The sequence below is a fragment of the Sander vitreus genome, chromosome 9 (assembly GCF_031162955.1).
Source record: "Sander vitreus isolate 19-12246 chromosome 9, sanVit1, whole genome shotgun sequence".
NCBI classification, from domain to species: domain Eukaryota; kingdom Metazoa; phylum Chordata; class Actinopteri; order Perciformes; family Percidae; genus Sander; species Sander vitreus.
The window spans coordinates 8,857,345-8,881,754 of NC_135863.1; the positions used below are offsets into that span (position 1 = coordinate 8,857,345).

At 40.3% G+C, this 24,410-nt stretch overlaps 1 protein-coding gene across 1 annotated transcript in view; it reads left to right on the forward strand.

Moving 5' to 3' along the window:
• hmcn1 (hemicentin 1) overlaps window positions 1–24,410 on the forward strand; it is an 82,391-nt gene that overhangs the window by 20,562 nt on the left and 37,419 nt on the right. The window contains exons 6-25 of the mRNA XM_078258576.1: window positions 587–693; window positions 5,276–5,396; window positions 5,553–5,816; window positions 5,920–6,064; window positions 7,067–7,188; window positions 10,802–11,071; window positions 13,952–14,093; window positions 14,277–14,404; window positions 14,827–14,940; window positions 15,153–15,311; window positions 15,970–16,161; window positions 16,250–16,345; window positions 17,845–17,972; window positions 18,074–18,218; window positions 19,233–19,345; window positions 20,550–20,709; window positions 21,580–21,745; window positions 23,104–23,231; window positions 23,507–23,758; window positions 24,178–24,273. Coding sequence (XP_078114702.1) covers window positions 587–693; window positions 5,276–5,396; window positions 5,553–5,816; window positions 5,920–6,064; window positions 7,067–7,188; window positions 10,802–11,071; window positions 13,952–14,093; window positions 14,277–14,404; window positions 14,827–14,940; window positions 15,153–15,311; window positions 15,970–16,161; window positions 16,250–16,345; window positions 17,845–17,972; window positions 18,074–18,218; window positions 19,233–19,345; window positions 20,550–20,709; window positions 21,580–21,745; window positions 23,104–23,231; window positions 23,507–23,758; window positions 24,178–24,273 — 3,048 coding nt within the window. The remainder of the gene's footprint in view (window positions 1–586; window positions 694–5,275; window positions 5,397–5,552; window positions 5,817–5,919; window positions 6,065–7,066; window positions 7,189–10,801; window positions 11,072–13,951; window positions 14,094–14,276; window positions 14,405–14,826; window positions 14,941–15,152; window positions 15,312–15,969; window positions 16,162–16,249; window positions 16,346–17,844; window positions 17,973–18,073; window positions 18,219–19,232; window positions 19,346–20,549; window positions 20,710–21,579; window positions 21,746–23,103; window positions 23,232–23,506; window positions 23,759–24,177; window positions 24,274–24,410) is intronic.

The following is a 24,410-nucleotide window of genomic DNA, read 5'->3' on the forward strand; positions in this document are numbered from 1 at the left end:
GTTTCCATGTGTTTTTCCACATAACTGACAAAAGGAAGTAGTCTTTAGACTGTTAGTTTTTCCAGTCTTTGTAGGCCATTTTTACAGCAATTACAGTACATTTTCTTTATTGATACAAAAATAAATCAGTGTAAAAAAATTATTAGTGGTTATTCCCTGGTCTATTATTTTGTTTGCATAGATAATAATACAAACTTTGAAAATGCAGCATCAAGATACTTCCAGTGCAGATAGAGTGTATTTGAAAGCAGACAAACTATCTAAACACCGAGGTGTAAACTTTAGGTCTTGGTGTCAGTCAGTCAAAGAGAAGCTTTTTTAAGACTATTTTGGATCAAGGTCTAGTTAAAGTGAGTACACAGAAAAAAAGATTTCTCTATCATAGGGCTGGATGTATTCCAACATCATCTGGGGTCCACTAATTTAGCACATGTTGTTTAATGCTAAAACCATATCCTGAGTCTTTATATGTTGATGACTTTTGTAACTTGAAGCCATGCATCAAAATATGTTAAGAATTCATTTGTATTAGTCAAAGCTGCAGAAAAGGTGAATAATTGTCTCAGTGTTCATGTTTGGCCTCTAGGGAAGCTCATGGGGAACAGTGACGGCCTGACGGAGCTCTTGCACATTCCCAACTCTGCCAAAGTTGTCAACATCAAGGACCCACAGCCTGGGATGTGGTCTATCAAGGTAAATAATTCATTCTTTTTGGGAATGTGTGTAAAATTGCAGGCTTCTCCTAACAATTCCCAGAGCTGAGCAGTCTTTAAAAACACAAATAGTTCAGTAGTATAACCTTCCCCAGCAGGGAACTGTGCCCTTGAAGAAAGTTCTTAAGTTGAATTACTGCAGTAATATATTAGCATGTTGTGATACACTGATATGTAATCAATTTAACATGCATGATGTCTGGTGAAAACATCTCCAAGCAAACAAAAAAACATGATCACAAAGACACATTTGAGCATTGAAATGATTTTTAAGACAGTCCTGGTAGATGAAGATAAAGTATGTTCAAGGCCACTGCTGTCAACACAAGCTGCTACATTTTTGTTTGGGGCACTCTTGCTGTTGTTTTCCCCTTGCCGAGTTGAAACTGTTGGCACCCTGCTGTCAAGGTAGTGCAAAAAAGTTCACACATTTGACTGCCTGCACTTTCGATGCCAGATGTTGGGAAATGGTGAGCATTTTAACCTGAGTGATTTGTTGAAGGGGCCTTCTGGGACACTTTCCTTCATCTCTGCATAGCTGTGTAATGTGTTAGCACCGATTTGATTTACAGGGGAAGAGATTAGATAAAAACATTGTCATCTCTATGTTTCCTCTCCAAGAAAAGTGCAGTTGTGAGGAGATGAGGATGTCTTAAGGATCGGATTTCCCATGATTTGTTCTAGCACTTCTACACTTCTAGGCTCTTTTTATTCTTGTACAACATGAAACCTTCCTAAATACGACCCTGCGTCTGTTTCTTGTTGTGCCTCTTCTTCTCTTCTTCTTGTCATGTCTTTTAATGCCTATGTAATCACCTCTCAGTGGGCAGTAATGGCATTACGGGCATTATGGGAGATCCATTGTATTCAAAGTTTAAATTGCATGCGTTGATTTGTCTCGATGTAAAGGTAACTCAAAAAAGTAACATGGATGTGGAACGTACATTCAGTCAGTAATGCATTTTTTGTTTTTTGGACTGAGGTTGATTTACTGTATAGGATGAAACAAGCCTTTTCCAGCTGTGTCTGCACATAACCCACATGTTAATCTCATGCTGTGGTCTGTCACTAAACACCGGTGTAAGGAGCCCTTTCTCTGTTCACATAGAAAAACTGGCAGGAGCTTAACATTTCTTACTGTAGCATTACAGACTTTTTTCTCGTGTGTGATAACCCCTGTGAAAACACTCCACAGTATGTTGCATTACCTCTGGCAAACCCTTTTCAGCTTTTGATTGGTTGTTTGCATTGGATTTTTGTCTTCATAAGACCTTGTTTTCTGATTGGGGGAACTTGTACTTTGGGGTTAACAGATGCTTAACTGCATTAATGTGTGTTCTGTTTAATTTCAACTTAAACACCATATCAGAAGTCTTTGATTGAGGCCTTTGCTTTCAGACTTCAGCCAATTAATATGGTAAGGAGGCTTCCGGTCATGGCGGCGTAGGAGTCACGTGTGGTGAAATCAGCTCCCGTGCAAATTCTTAATTCCTAACCCTATTCCAGTGAGGATACGACACATTCTCCTTGCTCACGTAAGCCACAACTATGAATTTAGTTTTGAACCCAAAAAAGGACCGATCATCTTCTAACCCCAAAACTCTAACCCAAGCAGCCAAGGCACTAAAAAGAGAACTGGCTGACCTTAAACTGGTAGATATTAGGAGGGAAATTAATAAAACGCTACGTGAGTACTCGTTCTACTCACATGCTCATAAAAGTTACTCCAGAATCGATGTTTTTCTTATTCATAGTGAAAAAATCCACCTTATAGATTCATGTGAATACATAGCTATGACTCATTTAGACCACACTCCTCTCATGCTTCATATAGCTTATAAAAACACCTCAAGGATGAACCTAAACTAATCAATGAGGCCTTTAGGGACTACTATGTGGTTCTCAGGGTATGGGTATTTGTAAAATTGATAGTTTTTTGGAGGAATTTCTCTGCAAGGAAAGAAAATGAAAATAAATAGTGTTTAAAAAATTTTTTTAATATGGTAAGCTGTTCCATGGATAGTGCTCATTAAAGTGATGAGGGATATCAAACAGACATACTGAAGAGAAATTGCATCCTCCTGTTTTATTTCTGTCCCATATTTGCATCTCGTTCTGCTCCTGTCTGATCTTCCTTCATGAATCTCTCTGTCACTTTTCTGTTTCCTCATACCCCCCCCTACACATTTACTCCTCTAATTATCTCCCTCAGAGAAGCACAGGAGGATCTTCTGTTCTCTCTCTCTCTCTCTCTCTCTCTCTCTCTCTCTCTCTCTCTCTCTCTCTTTGGCACTAATACATCTTTATCTTAATACATCGTTTTTTCCCATTTCTCCTCTTGGACACTGCCTTTTCCAACCTCATCTGGCTTGCAGACTAAAATATCTCCGTAGCCTTGTTTCCCAGGACATCGAAAGAAATGTGGATAAATACTTTAGGGGGATTTCTCTGTTCTGCCATGCTGGGTTTCAGTAATGCTAATGGCCCGTGACACCCCAGTGTAAGACCCAGGCCATAGATTGTGTGTGAAAAGGAATTTGATCCATTTTAATCTGCCTTTAATTGGATGTTGTGGCGAAGTGTAGAAGGTGGGCTCACCCCACTATCACCCCCTGCTTCTTCAGTTTTAAAGGTCCAGTGTGTAACGTGTTTAGTTGTTCATTATCAAAACCTGTGTTGCCCGTTCACAAACTTGTCCTTTTTCATGAATATTTACCACCACCATCAATTTCAAGTATTCCTTTTGGCTTGAAATTTTACATTTGCATTCGCATACGCCATCTTGAAATACGTTAGCCGCTCAGGGACATACAGGACATACTGCTCCGCCTTTCGCGTTTTCGCTGTCACATGTTAAACTCACAGGTGCTGCTAATGCTGCTAATGGGTATCGTAGCTTCCCAGCCCCGGCAAGTTTGAAGAAGGAAACATGGAGGACCACACGTATTCAAAATCCAAATTTCAGGAACAGGAGTCTTCTTCTTCGCCCAGAAAAAGAAAAAGGATATTGAAAAGAACAAGAGACCGGCTTTTTGAAGCATGAAGGCTACCGTAGCTGTAATACGTACTTTGAACTGCGTGGTGTGAGAGAGTTGATTGCGATATATGATCTAGATGGGAAAAAATCCTACACATTGGACCTTTAAACCTTGCCAACCTACCTTACATTTAATTTGTGCTTTGTGGGACTATAGTGACTATGTGTGTGTAAGTGTTTAAATATGAGTCATCTAGGTCAGACTTCTTCATGCTGCAGTGACATCAGCATTGATGAGTGCATTTAAAGGTTTGCATGAGTACAAAGAATCACATCAGTAGGTGTTCAGTGTAAAAATCTGTATCAGTTATCTCATCCCAGCCACACAAGAGCTGATTGAGCTGAGTGAGGGTGTATCTGAGACCTGTGCTGCTCAATTTGTCCGGGTGGGTGTGAAGTTGGCTTTAATGACAGGGATTCTTCTTGTCTTTGGTAAGAGCGTGACCTTTAAAGGACCTCTCCTCTAATTATGGCCTCATTTACAACCAACTAATGACCCAGGATAATTCCATGGCGGCCATTACCGCATGTTTGATGACCACTACATGTATTGTTTTTCATGACGTGCAGGTATTAGCATTTAAGGCTGTGCCGGATCCCCTTTGTACTGGCATTACCTCGTTGTTTGAGCAATTTCACCTCTAGCTGTGGTATGCGTCTGTCTAAATGCACTGCTCAATCCTGTTGGCGGGTTTCTTTTAACAAGGATTTAGGTTTTTGTCAAGTAGAACTCAGTAATTGCAAAATACAGTAAATCCATGCATTCTCTTTCATTTCAGGCAATTGCAAATGACAGTGTAGGTTTGCATGCCTCACTCTGCATCATGAGTAAATGTCTGTGACACCTCCAAAGTGTTTTACCTAAGATGAGGAGTTTCCACCTCTCTCCAACCTATATTTTATTGTAATTACTCTGTCTCTATTTCTGCAAAGCTTCAAAAGACTTCCACACGAAGAAGACCCCGTGATTATAGTGGTCGTGTTTGTTTAATTAAAGTATGAATGTCAGACTGAATGGGTCATCTATGAATTGTGGATGTTTTATAAGCTTTGGTGTGAGGCATCTGATAGTCCGCCTTGACTTACTTAGAGTTGCTTGTCTATACATGCAGGGATGGTTGGCATACAAAAGGCTGTTACACAACAGTCCCAGTGCTGTGTCTGTCATCTAGACCACTTTGTGCTGCTGTTAATGCAACAACTGTTTTTTGTTTTGTTGTTTTTCTTTTGTTTTCATAAGTTATAAAAAATTGTTAGCCGGGGTTTTTGACCAAATCAATTTGTACCAAACATCTAATACTATAGCACTTATCAAACAACAGTTGTAAACAATAAAGATGTGACCGCAAAAAGTGCTTGTTTTATATAGATACTGATCTTTCATAGGATGTTAAGACAAAATATTATCATTCAGATTAAGCCAGAAACATGGATGTATTAACCAGTAGTTCTAAGTCACATTACCCGACATACAACACAAGTCCTGGACATATGTAAATCTACAGTTCCCCTTTTGTTGATACAGACCTCTAGTGAAGGAAGACATTCAGTCCGTATCTCAGGTCTCAGCACCATTGACTTCCGAGCCGGGTTTTCCAGAAAGCCCACCCTGGACTTCAAAAAGACCTCCAGTAGGCCAGTTCAAGGTCAGTGAGGTCAACCATACCAAATACCATTACCATACCAAAAACAAAAAAAAGGACTACAGCTGTTGTTTGCTTTCCTTTCACCTGTTGTGTTCACTTACGGCCTTTCACTTTGGGACATTAAAGTATACAGTATACATTTGACCATCTTTCCAGGTATTCCCACTCACATCCTTTTGAACACCACCGGGCTCTCACCTCCTGCTCAGGCTGACAGGCTAGACCTTGTGTCAATCAAAGGCGAAGTGATCAAAACTTTGCCAATCCGCAACTACCCTAAGCGCGAGCCATTTGGCCTCTGGAACATCACAGAGTTCATTCCACCCAACGAGGCCTTCTTCCTGCAGGTGACAGGATATGACCGGGATGGTTTCCCATTCCAGAGAGTCTCCAGTGTTTCCTTCTCCAGCATTGTACCTGGTCAGTGATACAGGTTGTCACCTATATGTATTGCTTGGTAATTTGATTAACTGCCTGATATGAGTGATTAACTTTGTTTGCTGATTTCCAATCTCTCTCGTAGAGGCCCCTAAGGTGCTGATACCAGCCACAAGTCATGGATACTACCTCCAGAGAGGGGCTGTCCACTGCCAGGTAGAGAGCCTGATCCCCTTTACGCTGCGCTTCAGCAGGGATGGGAGGCAACTTGGGGTGGACCAACTCTTCAGGTGAGCAGGGTTGGGGAGAACTATGTGTCAGTTCAGACACTGTCTTTTCAAATCAAGTCGTTTCACATCAAGACAATATTATGTACAGTATATAGCCCGATATCACAAATTTGCCACAAGGGAGGTTACAATCTGTCCTCTATCCTTAGACCTTCAATTCAGATAAGGAAAAACTCTACCAGAACAGAAGAGGGATTCCTTCTCTGGTGCTCTTCTTAAATAAAATTCACAAAAGTCAGATATGAAGAGGAAAAGCATTGCAGTAAAATGCATACATCTGCCAAAACTGTAGAAACATTATATGCCAGTTCCACGTGATGTACTTTCACCATAAGGTCTTTTTATCCATATCCCGTGTTCAACCTGTTTAAAGTTAGGAGATTCACACATTATTATGGCTGCTCCTGAACTGTGACATGGGATACATCTGTTAAAGTCTTAGCCACCTTTTAAGCATTTCAGAAGATTATTTCAGCAACATGTGTTTGATCAGAACTGTATTTGTTCAGCGGCTTTATGAGTTGCTATTCTACTACCTTACCAGTTTTGGAAAGCCATCACTCATTTTCAAACTGGAAATGAGCTCCACAGATGCCCTATGTTGTTAGATGGGGCAGATGATGAAGCGGTTGCTCCTTCTTCTCTCTGCTGAGAGTTTGATGATGATACGATCTGTTCAATCATTACATGCTGAGAAACCATATCACTTACCCCTTTGGCCAATGACCAGTCATGCAAATCTGCAAATCTATTGATAGCTTCTAAGAGATATCTCTCCAGCAGGCAGAAAGACAAACAGAATGGATCCAAACTATGCTTCCTTCCCTCCTTCCAACTTGGTTTGAGCTTAAAACTTGCATATTATGTTTCCATCTCTGCACTCCTGTGTAAATAAATCTGATTGATTTTCACCAGATCAATGGATGTAGTAGTTAGTAGGAGATCGAATGAATTAGGAATAGTGAAGCTAAAGATACTGAACATTCTTCCTTTTGATTCTAGTGAGTCCGACAATGCATTGTGGGAAATAGCACAGGTAACTCTGAAGGATGAGGGCTACTACGAGTGTATTGCTATCAGCAGTGCTGGGACAGGAAGAGCTCGCACCTTCTTGGATGTATCAGGTAAGCACAAGACTCATTCACCCTGTCACAGTTTGATAACAGGCAATTTATTCTATCTATTTGGTGATTTACTTGTAATGCAATAATTCCATTAAAATCATAATTACAAGCAGACACACAAAATGCTGAGGTCCTCAGTAAAGCTAAACTCTCTATGTTGACTAATACAATGACATTAGTAACCATATTGTTAAAAGAAAATAACTGAAGCAAAATTAATTTGAAGAATATGAGACAAATTATGTATTAAGACACTATTACAATATGTCAGAAAGACTCGCTACATAGACAGCAGTGTTGACTTTTGTCAATGGACTGTAACACTGTAATTTATGTTAATTAACAGTGTATTGCGAGCTACCCTCCATCACAATGTGTAATGAGCCAGGACTGTCGGACAGAAATGCTTAGGGGCTGGCAAGCATTAGACTGTCAACAAGTGTAATGGGTGTGTGATGGATTGATTTGCAGGACAGTGAGCAATTTAAAGTCCAACTGAAATTGAATTGCATTTTTTGTCTGCACTTTTTGTGTGTTCTCCTTTAAGAAAAGAATGTAAAACCAAAAGAGAGATTTTTTTTATTTTTGGTTTCGTAGTGGCACCCCATAGTTTTGCATTAAATCAGCGAAATACTGTTATCAGGTATCCGTCTATATAGATGTGTTCCTGTTCGCTGTCTGCCCCTGACATGTAGGCTGCAGCGCAAAGTTAGTTTACTTTGTCTCTCATTCCCTACGGTGTAAAATTGGCACTCTGGCAGCCTGCCAGCTGCTGTCAATTAAACACAGATACCGACAAGCCAATCCAGCCATTTGAGACGAAAAGGAGCAATTTTGATATTTCCCCAAAGAAAACAGTTAACAATACATTTAAAAAGCATGTTGACATTCTTTTTGACAACAAAAAGGGATGGGAAATGTGATTTCCCTTGGACTTTTAAGTATCATTGTCTTTAATGACCTGTATCATGTTTGAAAAATAATATTTGTATAAAGACACAAAATACCTTGAGTGAAATGATGCAGCAAGAGGAAGTTTATGTCATGCTCAATAGGTTTACATACATTCTCGGTCCCACCAACTCATACACTTACACTACTTATGGACATATGTTTGGAATCCATGCGCCAGTTGATGTGGGTTGAATTTCATAGGGTTCAAGGTCTCTTGCTGTGCATCCCAGCAGAGAACCTGCATGATAGCAGAATTAATGTAGCTTTAAGGAAAATTTGAAAATATGGTATTTTTGTGTGCCTGATTTGTAAAGCAATGGGCTGTAAATATGATGTAAGCTGAGAATACATATAAAGCTGTAAATAAATTCCAGGCTGTGCACAAAGAACACAGTGTAGTGATAGTTTAGGTCGGTATACTGTTACAACAACAGAGCTTAAATACTCACAGGTCACCACCATAATAAATGCATAACAATTTATGCATATTATATTTTCCAACTGAGAAATTCATAATCTATCTAATAAATTACTTGGAGAGTGATTTTGTGATCATCATGATGTCAAAGCTTTGAGAACAGACAAAACCAGTGGTATCTAATGATTTATACCTTTAGTTTCACCACTGGGCAAAAATGTATATTTGCCTATTCAAAAATCCTCTGTAGTGTGTTTATTTTTCAATCTGAGCCCTTTCCATTATGAGACCCCAGAGCTGACACCACGTAAGTCCTAATGCAGTCAGTAAAGGTTTTCTTGTCCAATTTTTGCTTTCCAAAAAACGTTCTGCTTTGTGAAATTCACTGGAGTTCCATCAACATGATGAATGTCAAGCCGAAAGGAAGAAGGTGGAGCGCAGAGAAAAAGAGAGCGTGAGGTAGTTGAAAGACACTTTGTGAAACAGAAGAAGGAGAAAGGGAGCCAGGCAGTGATCTGTGTAATGTCTGAGCGTAATTTATTACTATAACTCACCCACTATGTTTGCAGTACAAAGGTGCAGAAGGGGACTTGGTTTGTTCAGCTTTTACCTCTTATGACGTCTCTAAAATTAGGTGAAAAAAATTCACTTCAGCCACAACTCCAAACTTTGTCATTGGGTCAGTGATATTTGGAACAGGAGGACAGGCCTCCACAGTTTAGACTTGAACACAGAAACGTACACATAATACCCACTCAGCTGCCAAATTTATGTCATCCTAATCCCGAGGAGCTGTGCTGAAATCGCTAGCATCCTCCTTGTATCAGAGCCAAAGCCTCTGCTACCTCTCCTTGCCCTCATCTACTCTTTCTCTCCCGATTTCCCTGCTTTGCTCTGCCTCACCCTTGAAAAAGATGATTGAAGACACACTGAGAGATTGTGTTGAGAAGAAAGACAGAGATAGTGGAGATAGCAAAGATAAGCTATGTAATACCTTTATTAAAAGTTAAGAAACACACCCAAACACACACTGTAGGTGACAGCAGAGCATCATAAAAGGGTTAGACAGACATCAATATGCTGATTTTGGTGATGAAATATGGATAAAATAACATTGTATTTACTTTGTATGTTAAAAAGTAATGTAATGTCATAAAGTTGGTCGACTTGTGAGAGACAGATTAAATAAAGAATGGTCAAATTGAAGCCATAGATGCAGAGATATCAAATCAACATTATACAATGTCTAAAACAATGTTTTCTCAGGCTGAGCAGTAGTAATGATGGTAAACTCACCTTTATGTATAACATCAGTGCAATTCCCCTTTTAAGAATTCCTAATTTAAAGGTGCTGTAGGTAGGATTGCAAAGATCCAGGAATTAGCCAAACAATTTGAACATCGACAACTTCTCAGTCCCTCCCCCCTTTCCCAGCCCAAAACGGTCTCCTACGCCCCTCCCCCCACAAGGGAGAATGAATGCGTGTGCATGAGCAGTGATTGACATGCAGTTAGACACCCCCCCTGGCCCTGTTTGGTGCATCTGAACAGGGAGCGGTGGATTTTTGTAAATCGTACTACAGGCTGCAGGTGGTGCCAGAGGAGCTGGATTGTTTTTAAAATTACCTGCTTCATGTAGTTCTACTCGAACATAGGGTCAGTTTCAGCAAATATGATTGAAAGTTAGTTTTATAAGGCTTAGCTACTGCGCCTTTAAAGATTTCATGCGTGAGATTCACCTACTATTGAAAACTTTGAGGTGAGTTTTTGTGTTCAATGGTCTAAATCAATGTTTCCCAACCTTTCTGGGAAGTGGCCTTTTAAAGTGAAGTAATGTCTACTTGTGACCCCTTGTCCCAAGTTCAAAATGTCCAAATGTCCACAATTGTGACAACAAACATAATTTGTGTAGCAGAAATGTTTTTCCCCCATCATCTCCTAACCCCTCACATTTACCTTGAAAACTGTTGGGGTCCTGACCCACAGTTTGGGAACAACTTGTCTGACTCAAGCAGAAAGCCAAGTTTTGGCACGAAGAAAAATACATTTAGGGTAAAAACAAATGCTATAGACTTCTAAAAATGAAATGAAAAATTGCTCCCCATGACTGGAACATGTTAGATGTCTCTACATACTTAAGTGTTAGCAAGAAAGTAACCACTCGCTCTGAATTCCTGTCTAGCTTTCTTTATGGTGTAAAGTTCCTGGCAGCTGTCAACAACATTATTCCCTCATCCTGCAGAGCCGCCTCCAGCAATCACAGTTGAGGGTAATGTAACTGTGTCTCCTGGCTCCAGTGCTGTCCTCACCTGCCATGTCGTCAGCACGGTCAGCTTCAACCTCACCTGGCTGAGAGGAGGTCAGGATGCCCGTTTGGACCCACGGGTGCACATCTTGACCAACCTTTCGCTACAGGTGTCCGCTGTGACCCCAGATCACTCGGGCTGGTATGAGTGCATTGCTATAAACGAAGGAGGGGTGATGGCAGAGCGAATCTACCTCACTGTGCAAGGTGAGGAGTGTGTGTTTATATCTGCATGTGTTTAATATGATTCTGTGGTGTACGATCAGAAATGTGTGAGAAGTGTCATTGAATACAAGTTGTTGCCCGTGTTCAAATACACATCGCCTTCCAAAAGCTGGGGCTACCTGGCTACAGTTGAACTTTAATCTTGTTGCTGGTGTATGTGTGTGTACTTATGTACTCATGTGTGTACTTATATGTTTGTGAGACTTCTGAGTGATTTACAGCCTAGGGGAACAGGACTCTTGCCAAACACAACCCCCTTCCCAAATACATGATCATCTCCCAAGTGCCCCTGCACTTCTTTCCTCCCCAGCTCCCTATAATTCACCCTAATGCTTTATGGGACGTGTGAAAATTATTTATGCTTGATACTTAGGCAGCTCTAAAGTACAGTTTTTCATTTTCAGACAGCTCTCATAGTCCTGTTCCTAAAACTTCACTGACACTGAATCAGAAACACTTTTTGTACAGAGTATTGCTGGCTATCTGACCAGCACCACAGAGTAGCGCCCTGTGCTTGGCCAGGAAATGCTGATGTATTGCAGCCACTCAAACTATAACTATAATCCAATCCAAATGAACATCCAGTATTTACTTTGTTATACAACCATCAGTCCCAGAGTCAGTCAGAAGTTAATTCAAAGACCATATGCTGTTTACTGTTGCCTAAATTCCTCCTTGTATGTGTCTTGCCAGGTCTTGATGCTTTGAAGCAAAAACATGTTATTCTTTCACTTTTATAATAAAAAAAGAAGTTGTTCCACTTCACCTTAAACTGACTATTTTTCTTGACCTAAATTTGACAAATTGGAAAGTTCAGTGTGATTTTGGAGCAAACAGTTGCCTCTGCAAAGTAAACCTCAATGACACCAATTGAAAAGTTGCAGGTTTAATACCAGTGCTGCAGACAGGTTTGAAGGGCGAACTCTGTCATTTGGCTTGTTTTACTGAGTGATGAGTTGAAAAGTTGACCCTTAAACATTTCCCCTGGTATAACTAGACATTTTTCTCTTTTTATATCTCCTCAAAAGTGCATAGTTATTCATATTTTATCACAGTTTTCTTTGCTATTCTTTTCTTTAACCAATTTCTTACTGCTTCTTCATTATTATTATTATTATTATTTTTGGTCTCATCTCTTTCCCTCTCTAATCCAGCTGTCAGCAAGCCCTTGGGGTTTCCTAATTACCCCCTGGTCATTCTTTTCCTAGTTATTAGTCTCACTTTGAAGTGAGTAAAGTCTGTTGACATCTTACAACACTTGGACGGAACACAGTGGAACCACATGCCAACAGAAATATGATGAAGTAGAGGTTTCTAGCTGACTTTTTATTAGACAGTACAAATTGACAGAAAGGGGATAGAGAGAGGTGATGACACACAGGAAAGGGCCTCAGGTCGAATTTAAAACCCAGGCCGCTGCCAAGAACTCAGCCTACATTGGGCTCTACTGGGTGAGCTAAAGGTTTTCCCTAGATGCACAAAGTTAATGAAGAGAAAAGGAGAAGTTGGGATAGGAGGAGGATGCATTGTGAGTGGGAGTGAATGCTTGTGAGTTGGAGTGAATGCAGATGAGTGGGGGAGGAAGAAATAGGGAAAATCCGAGCAGGTGATGAAGGGAGTGCTAAAGACAGGCTTCTTCCTGCTGCTACTCAGAGTAGAACAATGCGTCTTCCCTCTCAGGAACCTCCTTGTTCCTGAACTCTGAGGTGTCCCTGCCCCCCTCAGGGCAGGGTGATCTCGCGAGTTGTCTTGTCGTACAATCAGCACAGTACATCCTTAGGCACCGCTAAGATTATAGATCAATACAGTGGCAAGTTGAAGTATTTCAATTTGTTTCAAGTCAAGGTTGTAATATATCAAAAGTATTACCTGTAAATTTATTGTCAGCATTTGGTAAATGCATTGTATTTCTTTATCACTGATGATTGAAGTTGAAGCATCAGTACAAAAACTCTAAACATTCCTTCACACCTAGTGTACTCAGGTGTGTCAACCTTTTGATCCCTTGTCTACTGGCCTTCTCTCATCACAGCACTTACTCAGTCAACCCAAGATCACTGTCATATTTTGGTTTATAGATGGCATGCAAGGAATAACAACTTTGACTTACTGTCTTCCTTCTCGTTATAGGAAAAAAGTAAATCCCTCACAATAAATCCCTCTCTGGCATCTTAGATGTACACAAATCGGAGTTTTGTTGTTTTGGAAGCGTTTTTTTCTTTATTGTTACAACTAGTTCTCACATTGTATTTTCTACACTTTGGAAAGGTCAGAGCCTTGGAGATATTTCTAGCAGTGGGAATAGAATAGAGAAAACACGCCCTTGAAGTGATGAGTTACAGTACACATCATGAATCAATTGGAAAATCTTTTCAGATTCCACTCCTGGTCTGGATTCAATATTCCTCCCTGTTTTACCAATAAAGAGGAAATGAGGGTGAAAGATATACTGTGAAACATTATTAGTTGTAGTAACAGCCACCAGCCGCCTCTTCTTGCTACAGTGACAAAAGTTTATGCTCTGATACATCTTGTGGCTGAGCCTAAATTCATTCAGGGTTATGGAAGGAGGTCCTGACTTGCATATAAAGGTCCAAATCATCAGTGACATCATCTTAGGTTTACTAATATGTAACAATGTTATGTATCTAGATTTTATGTGACATTTCTCAAAGCCAAATACACTAATATACTTAATGATGAAAATATTTTATTAAATATTTTCACATTGAGAAAAGAAGCCCCAAAACACCTTTATATTACAATATATTAAGTGAAACGAGTGACTGAATTAGATGGAATATTGATTAATTGATTAATCTGGCAAATTTGTATTTTTGATTCCCTTCTCTTTTCCTCTAGAGGTGCCCAGAGTTTCAGTAGAGCCTCGGAATCAAACTTTTACAGCAGGAGATGAAATGAGGATCAGATGCTCGGCCAGGGGCTACCCTCCACCACGTCTGGTCTGGACCCACAATGACATGTTCATCATTGCATCCAGCAGGTGAATTCATCTTCTTTCACATGAATAGATTTGAGGACTTTTATGTATCGTAATTGTGTTTGTGTTTTATGATGCGTTTCACTTCTTCTCTCTCCCATTTGTCCACTCCCACTTCCATGTGCACTTTTTGATCATGCTGAAATGTCATGAAAATACTGAATTGTGTATCTTGTGTGTGTTCAGACACAGGATGACGCCTGATGGCACATTGGTTATAAGAAACATGGAGAAAAAGGATGGAGGAGTGTATGGCTGCCTGGCCAGCAACCTGGCTGGGACAGACACAATTACCTCCATCCTCACTTACATTGGTGAGTGCCACAGTGCAAATGCATACATCCATCCATCCATCTGTAAGCTCTATCCTCTTATCTTTTAGAGAGCCGTGGAGGGCTATAGCCAATCCCAGGTGACATTGGGCAAGAGTACACCCTGGACAGGTCTCCAGACAGTCACAGGGCTGACACATAGAGACAGACAACCATTCACACCTACAGTCAATTATTAGAGTCGATAATTAACCTAACCTTTATGCCTTTGGAGGTGGGAGAAAACCGGAGCACCCGGAAAAATACCATGCAAGCACAGGGGACCTGCAGTCAAATGGAAATAAATAAAACAGACATTAACTTTAGCTGCACTATGCACATCCATACAGTATGTACTGCATTTCAATTTGCACTCTTTGTCGTACTGATTTTCTGTCTATTGTTCCATAATTCTCTTTCCCTAGAATCTCCTGTGGTGACAGTGGCTTTGAGTGATATTCTCATTGGCATTGGAGAAACCACAGTGATGGCCTGTTCTGCATCTGGAATCCCTCAGCCTAACATCTGGTGGTACAAAGGTAACTGTGAAGGAAGGAAGTACAACAACTAAAAACAATATTTGCACGTGCTGGACAAAAACAAACAAAAACCATGAACAATTATTAAAAGTTCAGTGTAGAGCTGTATATTTTCATAGAAGGATTGCGTAGTTTGCTCTCATAGCCTACCTATAACACTTTTAATAACCAAGCTGATCACAATCAACTGTTGCATTTGTTCTCATTGCTAGGTGATGTCCAGTTGCATTCATCATCATTCTTGGACGTGGATGCTTTAGGAGGTACATTGACAATCAAGGAGACCCAGGATGTTGATGCTGGAGAATACATCTGTGTAGCTGTCAATGCTGCTGGCAGCTCGTCAGGAAAGATCTCTCTTGATGTAGGAGGTAAGAGTGGCACCAAGTTTAGTTAACCTGTAACAGCACTAATCAGTTTAATGAACCTATAATAAGGACAGAATAAATAGGAAGATTGCTACTTGTGTAGCCTTACCATAGCTGTGAATGTGAGTTTGGTAGCGATGGAGTCATTGCCTATTTCTTGTGTTGCAAGGTAGCTGTTTCATGGAATGCATCTTAGACCCTTAAACCCTAAACGGTCAATGAAATGGGTGTTATGGCTCACAGTATACACTGTGTAATGTCTGTTTATAATGAAACAAAGGCTGCTTTGGTGTAGTTAGTGAATGATGGCCAAGGACAAAACGTGTCTGGTTTACACCTAAACAAGGTTACACAGGCGTGTGTCAATATTGTGTGCAAGCTAGACTTTTGCACATGTGTAAATATATATATATATATATAATAAAAATAACTGAAATATATAACACAGTACAATGCATACCCAAAGGTCTATATATCTGTTGCATCTATTGTGAAACAAATAATCACATAAATGAATTGTGTAAAATATATAAATGGGAACACACCGCCGGCGAAGCACCGTGAAACGTAGATTTGTAGTGAACAACCAAAGCTTTTATGATGGACAGCTTGATTGTCTGCACTTTTTTATCTTTTCCATCTTCAACCTTGATTGTTCCAGCCGAACCCAAGTTCACCCGAGAGCCATCAGATGTGGCGTCAGACATCGGCTCCAATGTGACCCTGCTGTGCCTCGCCCAAGCTCACCCCGAACCACAGGTCACCTGGAGGAGAGAGGATGGACTTCCAATTTTCAACAGGCCCCATACACATGGCATTATTACACAGAGCAGCGGAGCACTACATATCAACAGTTAGTTTTTTAGTGGAATATGTGCATACGCATTACACATGAAAATGCTCTACATTGATGCCTAAAAACATATTCCTTTTTCTCTCAGACCTGTGGGTGGAGGATGAGGCAGTATATGTCTGTGAGGCTCACAACCACTTTGGCAGGATCCAGGCCCAGGCCAGAATCACAGTGACTGGACTGGGTAAGTGCAACATTCGAGAAGTCTTGCTTCTCTGACTCTCTGTCAATTTGTTTTTGTCTATTCCTCTAAGATCAAAAAGTAGTGTCACTTCAAATGAATGCTAGTATTCAGAACACCTTTATTTCTGAAATACAGCAGACATTGAAATTTGCTTCTGGGCTCTCTGTGATTTATTATTGATTAATGTATTAACTTTTCAATCCCTAAGAGGAAATTGATAATGCTTTGAATGTCATAAGTTTAGTGGGAGGCGAAGGAATGCCGAAGTGTAGCCGAACTGAAAAAGTGCTCAGATAGGCATACCTTGAAATGCTTTTGCACTTCAAAGACCTGTGGAGCACAAAATGCATTTACACACTCACACATGCTTACATTACTTTTTGCTGAATTTGCAGTTTACTGAGTTGTCCAATCAAAGAGCATATCTACCTTCCATGTCAAGTACATTTTCTAAAACAATATACAGTACCTTTGAGTGCCTACATCGTCTGTACTGTATGTCCTTGTGGATGTGTGTGAGTGTGTGTCTCTGTTTCAGTCTTTACATGTAAGTCTGAGTTCATTAGCACATTTTAGTGGGTGTGTTTGAACACATGGGCCTTGTTAACCACTGTTTCTATTTCACCGTTTTCTTTACAGTGGAAACACACTGAGCTCTTAAATGTGGGCCAAAGGTTAGAAACCACAGACCCACCCAGATGACATATATTACTGCCCCACTGCCCCCATTTCCCTACTGTGTGTGTGTGTGTGTGTGTGTGTGTGTGTGTGTGTGTGTGTGTGTGTGTGTGTGTGTGTGTGTGTGTGTGTGTGTGTGTGTGTGTGTGTGTGTGTGTGTGTGTGTGTGTGTGTGTGTGTGTGTGTTTGTGTGTAAGGTTGTGTTCTCAGGCCAGTCAGGGTGGTCGTCAAATTCCCCTTGACGACACTGTTGTCTATCTATCACAGGCCCCACAGATGACATCAGCATTATGTGTGTGGTGTGAACACAGTCAAACCATAAAGACAAATGTGACCATTAAACTTATGTATAGGTCAGGGAAGAAAGGGCTGTGATGATACTTGTAGCAGTTGTGGAAAATGTATACTGCATGCTGTATTGTTGATGTTGAAGTTTTAGCAACCAAGCATTCCCAATTCATCATATATGTGTGTGTGTGTGTGTGTGTGTGTGTGTGTGTGTGTGTGTGTGTGTGTGTGTGTGTGTGTGTGTGTGTGTGTGTGTGTGTGTATGTGTGTATGTGTATGTGTGTGTGTGTGTGTGTGTGTGTGTGTGTGTGTGTGTGTGTGTGTATGTTTGGTCTCTATGCACAGAAAAGGCTGCTACCCACATAATGTACATCTCAACAGTATCAAATAGCTTAACATGATTTTTTCAGCTCTCTGATATATATATATATATATATATATATATATATATATATATATATATATATATATATATATATATGCTTAATCATTTTATTGAATACTTTCCTGTCATCCTTGCATGGTATCTGCAGTCTCGCCTGTCATTGCGATGAGTCCGACTGTGCTCAGTGTGATCGAGGACCAGCAGGTGACTTTGCCCTGTGTGCTTTTGGCTGGGAATCCGCTGCCTGAGAGGCAGTGGCTACATGACTATGGATTGGTGAGTACACAGAGAGAAAATGTACAGTATAATGTCTTCCATGTCTTCATTTAAAATAGCCATGGTTTAATTTGAACCAATATTACCTACAAATCTTTCAGGTGACCTCAGACCAGTTTGTGACAGTGAGGAAGGACGGCAGTCTGCATATTGAGAGAGCCCGGCTGGAGGATATGGGTGACTACACCTGTTTGGCTGAAAATGTTATTGGGGCCACCAACCATACCACCACCGTCAACGTCTATGGTAATGTACATAAATGTACATACAAACTAACTATAAACAGAAATGCATATAAATGAATATGGAGACAATTCAGTAGTTTAGTCTTTAAGGTATCTTGTGGAGTTTTTGAGCACATTGTGTGTGTTGTATCAGCACACTCACCTGAACAATAACGTACTGTATGTGCAGGAATTGGGGAAATGTATTAAATGTAATGCATTGTGCATACTGGGACACTTAATGGAACTGAGCCATGGTTAATGTTATTTATCACATGTGCTTTTTCTTTTTCTGCTATGACAAGTCAAAACATCTTGAAAAAGGCCTATTGTAAATGTTTTATTATAATTAAAATGACCCCTCTGTTTTTTCTATTTCTTTTATTCTCTTGCCTCATCCATTTCTGACTGCCCCGTCTAAATGTCTCCTTTACACGGCAGAGCGCTCTTAACCCATGAATAGGATTATCTTTGAGGTTGCATTAAAACCAGGAGCAGCTGAGGGTAATGGCAGAGTTTGGAGCACAGTGAGAGGGGGAAATGTGTTCTCCATTTACACTAACGTCAGCCATTGCTAGATTCTACCAACTTAAATAGGAATTGTACGTAAAAGAACTGACTCCCTCATGAAATTAGGTCAGTCATTTTCAGCTGTACATACACAACACACTGAACATTTACACCATGTAGGTCAGTGTATAGTTACATTTGTCATAACCTATGAAAAATACTTTCCATAGAGCCGACATCATGCAAAGTACATGCAAAGATGCAGATAGAAGACCACCATGCAATATTTCATATTGTGTACACTGTGTGTGATTTTGTTCTACAGATTCCCGGGATCATGACAAACAACAAAAACAAGACAGATAGTGAACAAGAGAGAGAAAGGACAAAAAAGTGAAGAATAAAATAAGAGACACACAAGACAACCAAACACACACACAGAGAACGCTAGATTTTGTAAATACTTGATGAATGTATGTATGCACAAATAAAAAACATTAGACTAACTGCGTCTTATTTTTTCCAGTAATTCCTACCATTCAGTATGGCCCTCAGGTGTTCAGCACAATTGAAGGCACACCCATCACTCTGCCCTGCCGAGCCAGTGGAGTACCCACCCCTAACATTACCTGGGCCAAGGTATGTATTGGCATTACCTCTCAGAGTATAAAGTAAGCCAAAGTAAGAGCCAGTACTCTGTTTGCGGTGGTATGCTGTTTTCCTGACACTGAAGGCCTTCTTTTTCTCTACATAAATGGCAAAATAATAAGAAACCCCATGAAAAGTATGTACAGTAGGTGAATCAAGAAAAGAAATGTTTCATCACATTTTGGGCAAATATCACCAGAAGAGACTCCACAACATGCAGCAATAGGAACACTCTATTACCAGCAATGTCATGCCATTCCAAAGTCATAATTTCTTTACTGACAGCAAAAGGCATGAGGCACTTTATGATGTCTTAACTCACAAACTCCCACTCATCCACAGATAACACCTCTTGACTCTTTACTTGTAAATTAATGCTGTTATGCAGCTCATTTGGAGTGGATATGTGGACTATTTGTCTTCATGTAGTGTGGCTGTGTAGTTTTGGGCAGAGATAAACTCAACTTAAAATAGTCCAGATGCTCTGCTTCAACTACAACGCAACAGCTATATATTTTTAGTACAATACTTACTCTATTAATGGGCTCTGGCAAGACAATGGCACATTCTAGGAATATGTGTATACATGAATGTGCCTCATGTGCTGCTCCATGAAATCAGCTCTACCTGTGTCCACTGGCCTGGACAGTGTGCTCACTGTCTTTACATGTGCCCTTTTGTGTGTTAGTGTGTACTATAAGCCACTGTGTGTATGTGGAAAGCTCCTCCCTGTTTTCCATCTTTTACATTAGTTTTCTCTGCGTTGTAAAAGCGATGCTGTTAAAATGAACAGGGCTACAGGGACATATAAAACTAGACCCTGCTAAGTTTTGCACCAGCTCTGACAATGTGGTTCTCTCTGATTCCTTTGCTGTTCTCTATAACATCAGTCAAGTCAAGTCAAGTTAGTCATATCAGATCAAAAAGGACAGTCCAGAGATGAATCGTGATGCACAGACTTCACATTTGCTTTGTGTTTTGGTGTATTTAATTGTATACATATTAACATTTTTATTCACAGCCTTTTCATTCAACAGCAAAAAAATTTAACTCAAATCAAAAATTTAAGAATGTAGGTCAAACCACACATCCTACTGTACCTTTTTTCTTGGACACCATGTCAAGTGTTAATAAAGCTGAGTTAATGAAACAAACTGTGGCCCCTGCCCTTTCCCTGCTGTGATTTGTTTTGTAGGGTGGGAAGCTGCTGTACTTGGGTGGTCCAGCCTTCTCCCTGGATTCTGACGGCAGCCTCCTCATCACCTCTCCCTCTGGAAATGAGACTGGAGAGTTTATCTGCACAGCTACCAATGCTGCCGGCTACGCCTCCAGGAAGGTCCAGCTCACTGTCTATGGTAAACCTCATCACTAGCTGAAGTCTGTACCCAGATAAAGGAGATTTAAATAGCATTTAACATCAACAATTTGTTACTAAACTAATTTTAAGACATTAGTATAATTACTATGATCAGATCTTGTCACTGAGTCAGATTTTGCAAGAAAATGACTTGTCAGCAGAACAGCTTAACACTACAAATCAGGATCTAATATCCACTATTTTGGCTTAATGATGACTGAATTGTAGTTTACCTTGTCCATGTGCAGATCCAGTGTCCTCAAAGACAGTTTTTTTAACATTTGTATTTACAATACACAGTCACTCAGTCATTTCGATAGTATATGTGCATAGGTGTGAAAATGGACAGAGTTGTGTTCAGCAAGTCATTGGCTCCACTTTCCTCACAGTTCTGCTTGTGCTTCTGTTTAGTGCTCAACCACTCTGATCGCCTTTGTGTTGGCAATGATGGAGCAGTTGAAGGTGGCTTTTTAGAAAATAGGGGGACAGATATGTGCCATCCTGCTTTCCATTTTTTAATTTAACTGACACAGCTGGTAGAAATTGCTGTAACCTATGTGAAAGCTATTATCTGTCTTATATATTATCTCCCTCAATCAATAGGATCACCACCTTTAAAGTTAGCTGCTTTAAAAAAATATGTAGAAAATGGCTTTTCTGACATCATGGGCAACATCATGGGTTGTATGATTTTGTCCTTTTGAATATGTAAAAGCACATACATGCAGTATGAGCAATAGCAGATACTGTACGGGAGGAATGAACACACAATACTAACACACTCATTTGCAACAAAAGGCAATTTTATCAATATTCAACTCTTTGTTTGCATATTTTTACTTTATTTATACATTGTATGTATGTCCAGTCCGTCCTAGATCCAATGTTGGCGGTGCCAGAGGCTCAGCAAAGCCAGTGAGAATATCAGTGATTGAGGGTGTGGATGCCATTTTGCCATGTGAGGTCCACAGCGTCCCACCTCCCACCATAAGCTGGGCCAAGGAAAGGCAGCTCATCTCCCCGTTCTCTCCCAGGTGAAACCCATACAGAACCACACACAGCACTGATGATCCAATTTCACTAAAATCACCCCTATTTGTTTCAGACACACTGCTGCCTTAATGTGCTCATATTATGCTTTTTGGCTTTTTCCCTTTCCTTTATTGTGTTATATATCTTTTTTGTGCATGTAATAGGTTTACAAAGTGAAAAAGCCCAAAGTCCATCCCAAAGGGACTCAAACGTGAATTATACTAGCCGCATCCAAGGTGGCGCGCGCCATCATAATGTCAAAATGACGTAATATCCTGCCGGCGCGCCCAATTTATGGCGCACGAGCAGAGGTCGCGCACGGCTCTTTTTTTTCAGCGCCGCATGACAAAGCGGAAACGGGAGGCCTGAACGAGTTAGCCGACAACCGGATGAGATGAGTTCTTTTATGGTGAATGAAAGGCTTGATCCCACCAAGTAGCCAATCAAATCGAAGCATTGATGGCAATGCTGCTGCCAGTTCTGCCGTTGTTTACCTTTTTCTTCTTCTTCTAGTCCGTAGAAAGATCAACGTCGGTAGCATTTGCTCATTAGCGCCACCTCTGTTCAGGAGAAGACTGCAACTAGTGTCGCGAGCACCAGTGCGGGTATAAATAGTCACGGACCCCATGATGTCACATTTGCACGTGCCAGCTGGGCTGCGTCTAGTATATAAGAGCCTTTACCATCTCCAACAGAAAACACTGTTCATGAACTGCTCCAAACAGCTCTATTGTAGTCCAGCCTTTACTTCCGTGACAACACACAGGGTGAAAAGAGGAGCTGCAGCAATGTGCAGTACAACAAAAAATATGGTGTTTTTTGAAAATGAAACCATGTAAATCTATTCTGATATAAACTCTAAATACAATTATGAGCCTGGAAATTTGCCTAATATGAGCACTTGAAAATACACCCCATGAATAATATTGTCTATTAACTATTAATAAACATTTGATAAAATCATATTATCCTGACTGTAACCTCAAAGTTAGATTTGTAGTTTTAAAAGACTAAGAGAACCTCAATGCTGTCTAAATTGCTGTGCTCTGTCTCTGGACTGTTCAGAGCCTCAGGATATAGTTTGTGGTTTTATAAGATGACTGAGTAATCATACTCTTCTCTGTGATCTGTTGTACCTACTCTGCGCCTGCCACAGCAGCTGTAATTGTGGTTGATGGTGGATTAGTAAGAATTACTGGAGTATCTGTTTACAGAAAATACTGAATAAGCCATTGAGTGGAAAAACAATCAGTGAGTGTGGGTGTTTGTTTTGTACTTGGATGCTTTTGAAGATTTTTACTTAGACTTTCACTTTACAGTTGAGTTTATTGCCGTTTTTGTGTGTATGTGTTCATCCCAGGCACACTCAGCTTCCCTCAGGCTCTATGAAGATCTTGGAAACCAGAGTGTCAGACAGTGGACTTTATGTGTGTGTTGCCTTGAATATTGCTGGCAACTTAACACAATCCATTGAGCTGAACGTTTTGGGTAAGTATATCATAAATACTAAAAAGATTAAATACTGATATTATCTGTGGTAATGTAAGAATTACTGTTTGTCTACTATGCCTACATGTAAATGTAAATGTACTGTACATGTAAATGTTGTAGTACTATTAAAAGATTACATAATAAAACGTGCAATCATTTTGATCAAAGTTGCTGAGTGAATTTATAAAAAAGATTTTCATCTAACTGTCATGTAATCAAAGGTGCAGGTGCAGATGATGTTACTAAAGCTTATTACATCTTCTGTCCTGCAGTGCCCCCGAGTATTCAGGCTGGCCCCAGGGTAATGAAGGTACAGGTGGGTCACCCTGTGGCGCTGCCCTGTGTGGTGAGAGGGGTCCCACAGCCCTCCCTCTCCTGGACAAAGGATGGTAAGAGGTACCCAGTATCCCCTGACGGTAGCCTGGCATTGAGGAATGTGGGGCTGGCTGATGAAGGAACCTACACCTGCACAGCCACAAACACTGCAGGCAGAGACGAGGCCCAAGTTCGCCTTCTTGTGCAAGGTTGGTTTCAAGGTCTTGATCCCACAGACTTGCACTGTGTTCATTATACTTATGTGTGTTGAAATGTTTTCAGAGTTGTATATGTCCCTTTAAGTTGGATTTTTGTTGGACAAAAATAAATGTCTGACTGTTGTGTGTCTTTGGTTTTTGAAAAAATCAGTGTTAATGAAGCAACTGTAATTTTAAATTATTAGAAACAATTAGTGTATGGATCAGGCATCTGCCGCACAAAACATTGTACACATGCTAAAGTAAGACATAACGTACTGTATGTTTAGTTTAATAATAATAATAATTAATAAGTAATTCTTTGTTTGAATGACAACTGATTCAATACAGTATAAGTTTCAAAGATGCATGCTGAAAGCAATTGCATTTGCAATTGCAACATCATTGATTATGTGTTTGTGGGTTCTCAGTGCCCCCTGTGGTCGAGGTATTGGAGCCACCCTTCAATAGTCCCCTGCAGGAGAGAGTTGCAAACCAGCGAATTGCATTCCCCTGCCCTGCCAAAGGTAATGGAAAATGTCCAACTAGACACTGATATTATGAAGAAGAAGATGATTGATCATTTTGTTACCCTGTGCAGAAAAACAAAACTTACTCATACTCCTATAATAAGCGATGTTTAATGAGACGTTACAAGTTAGTT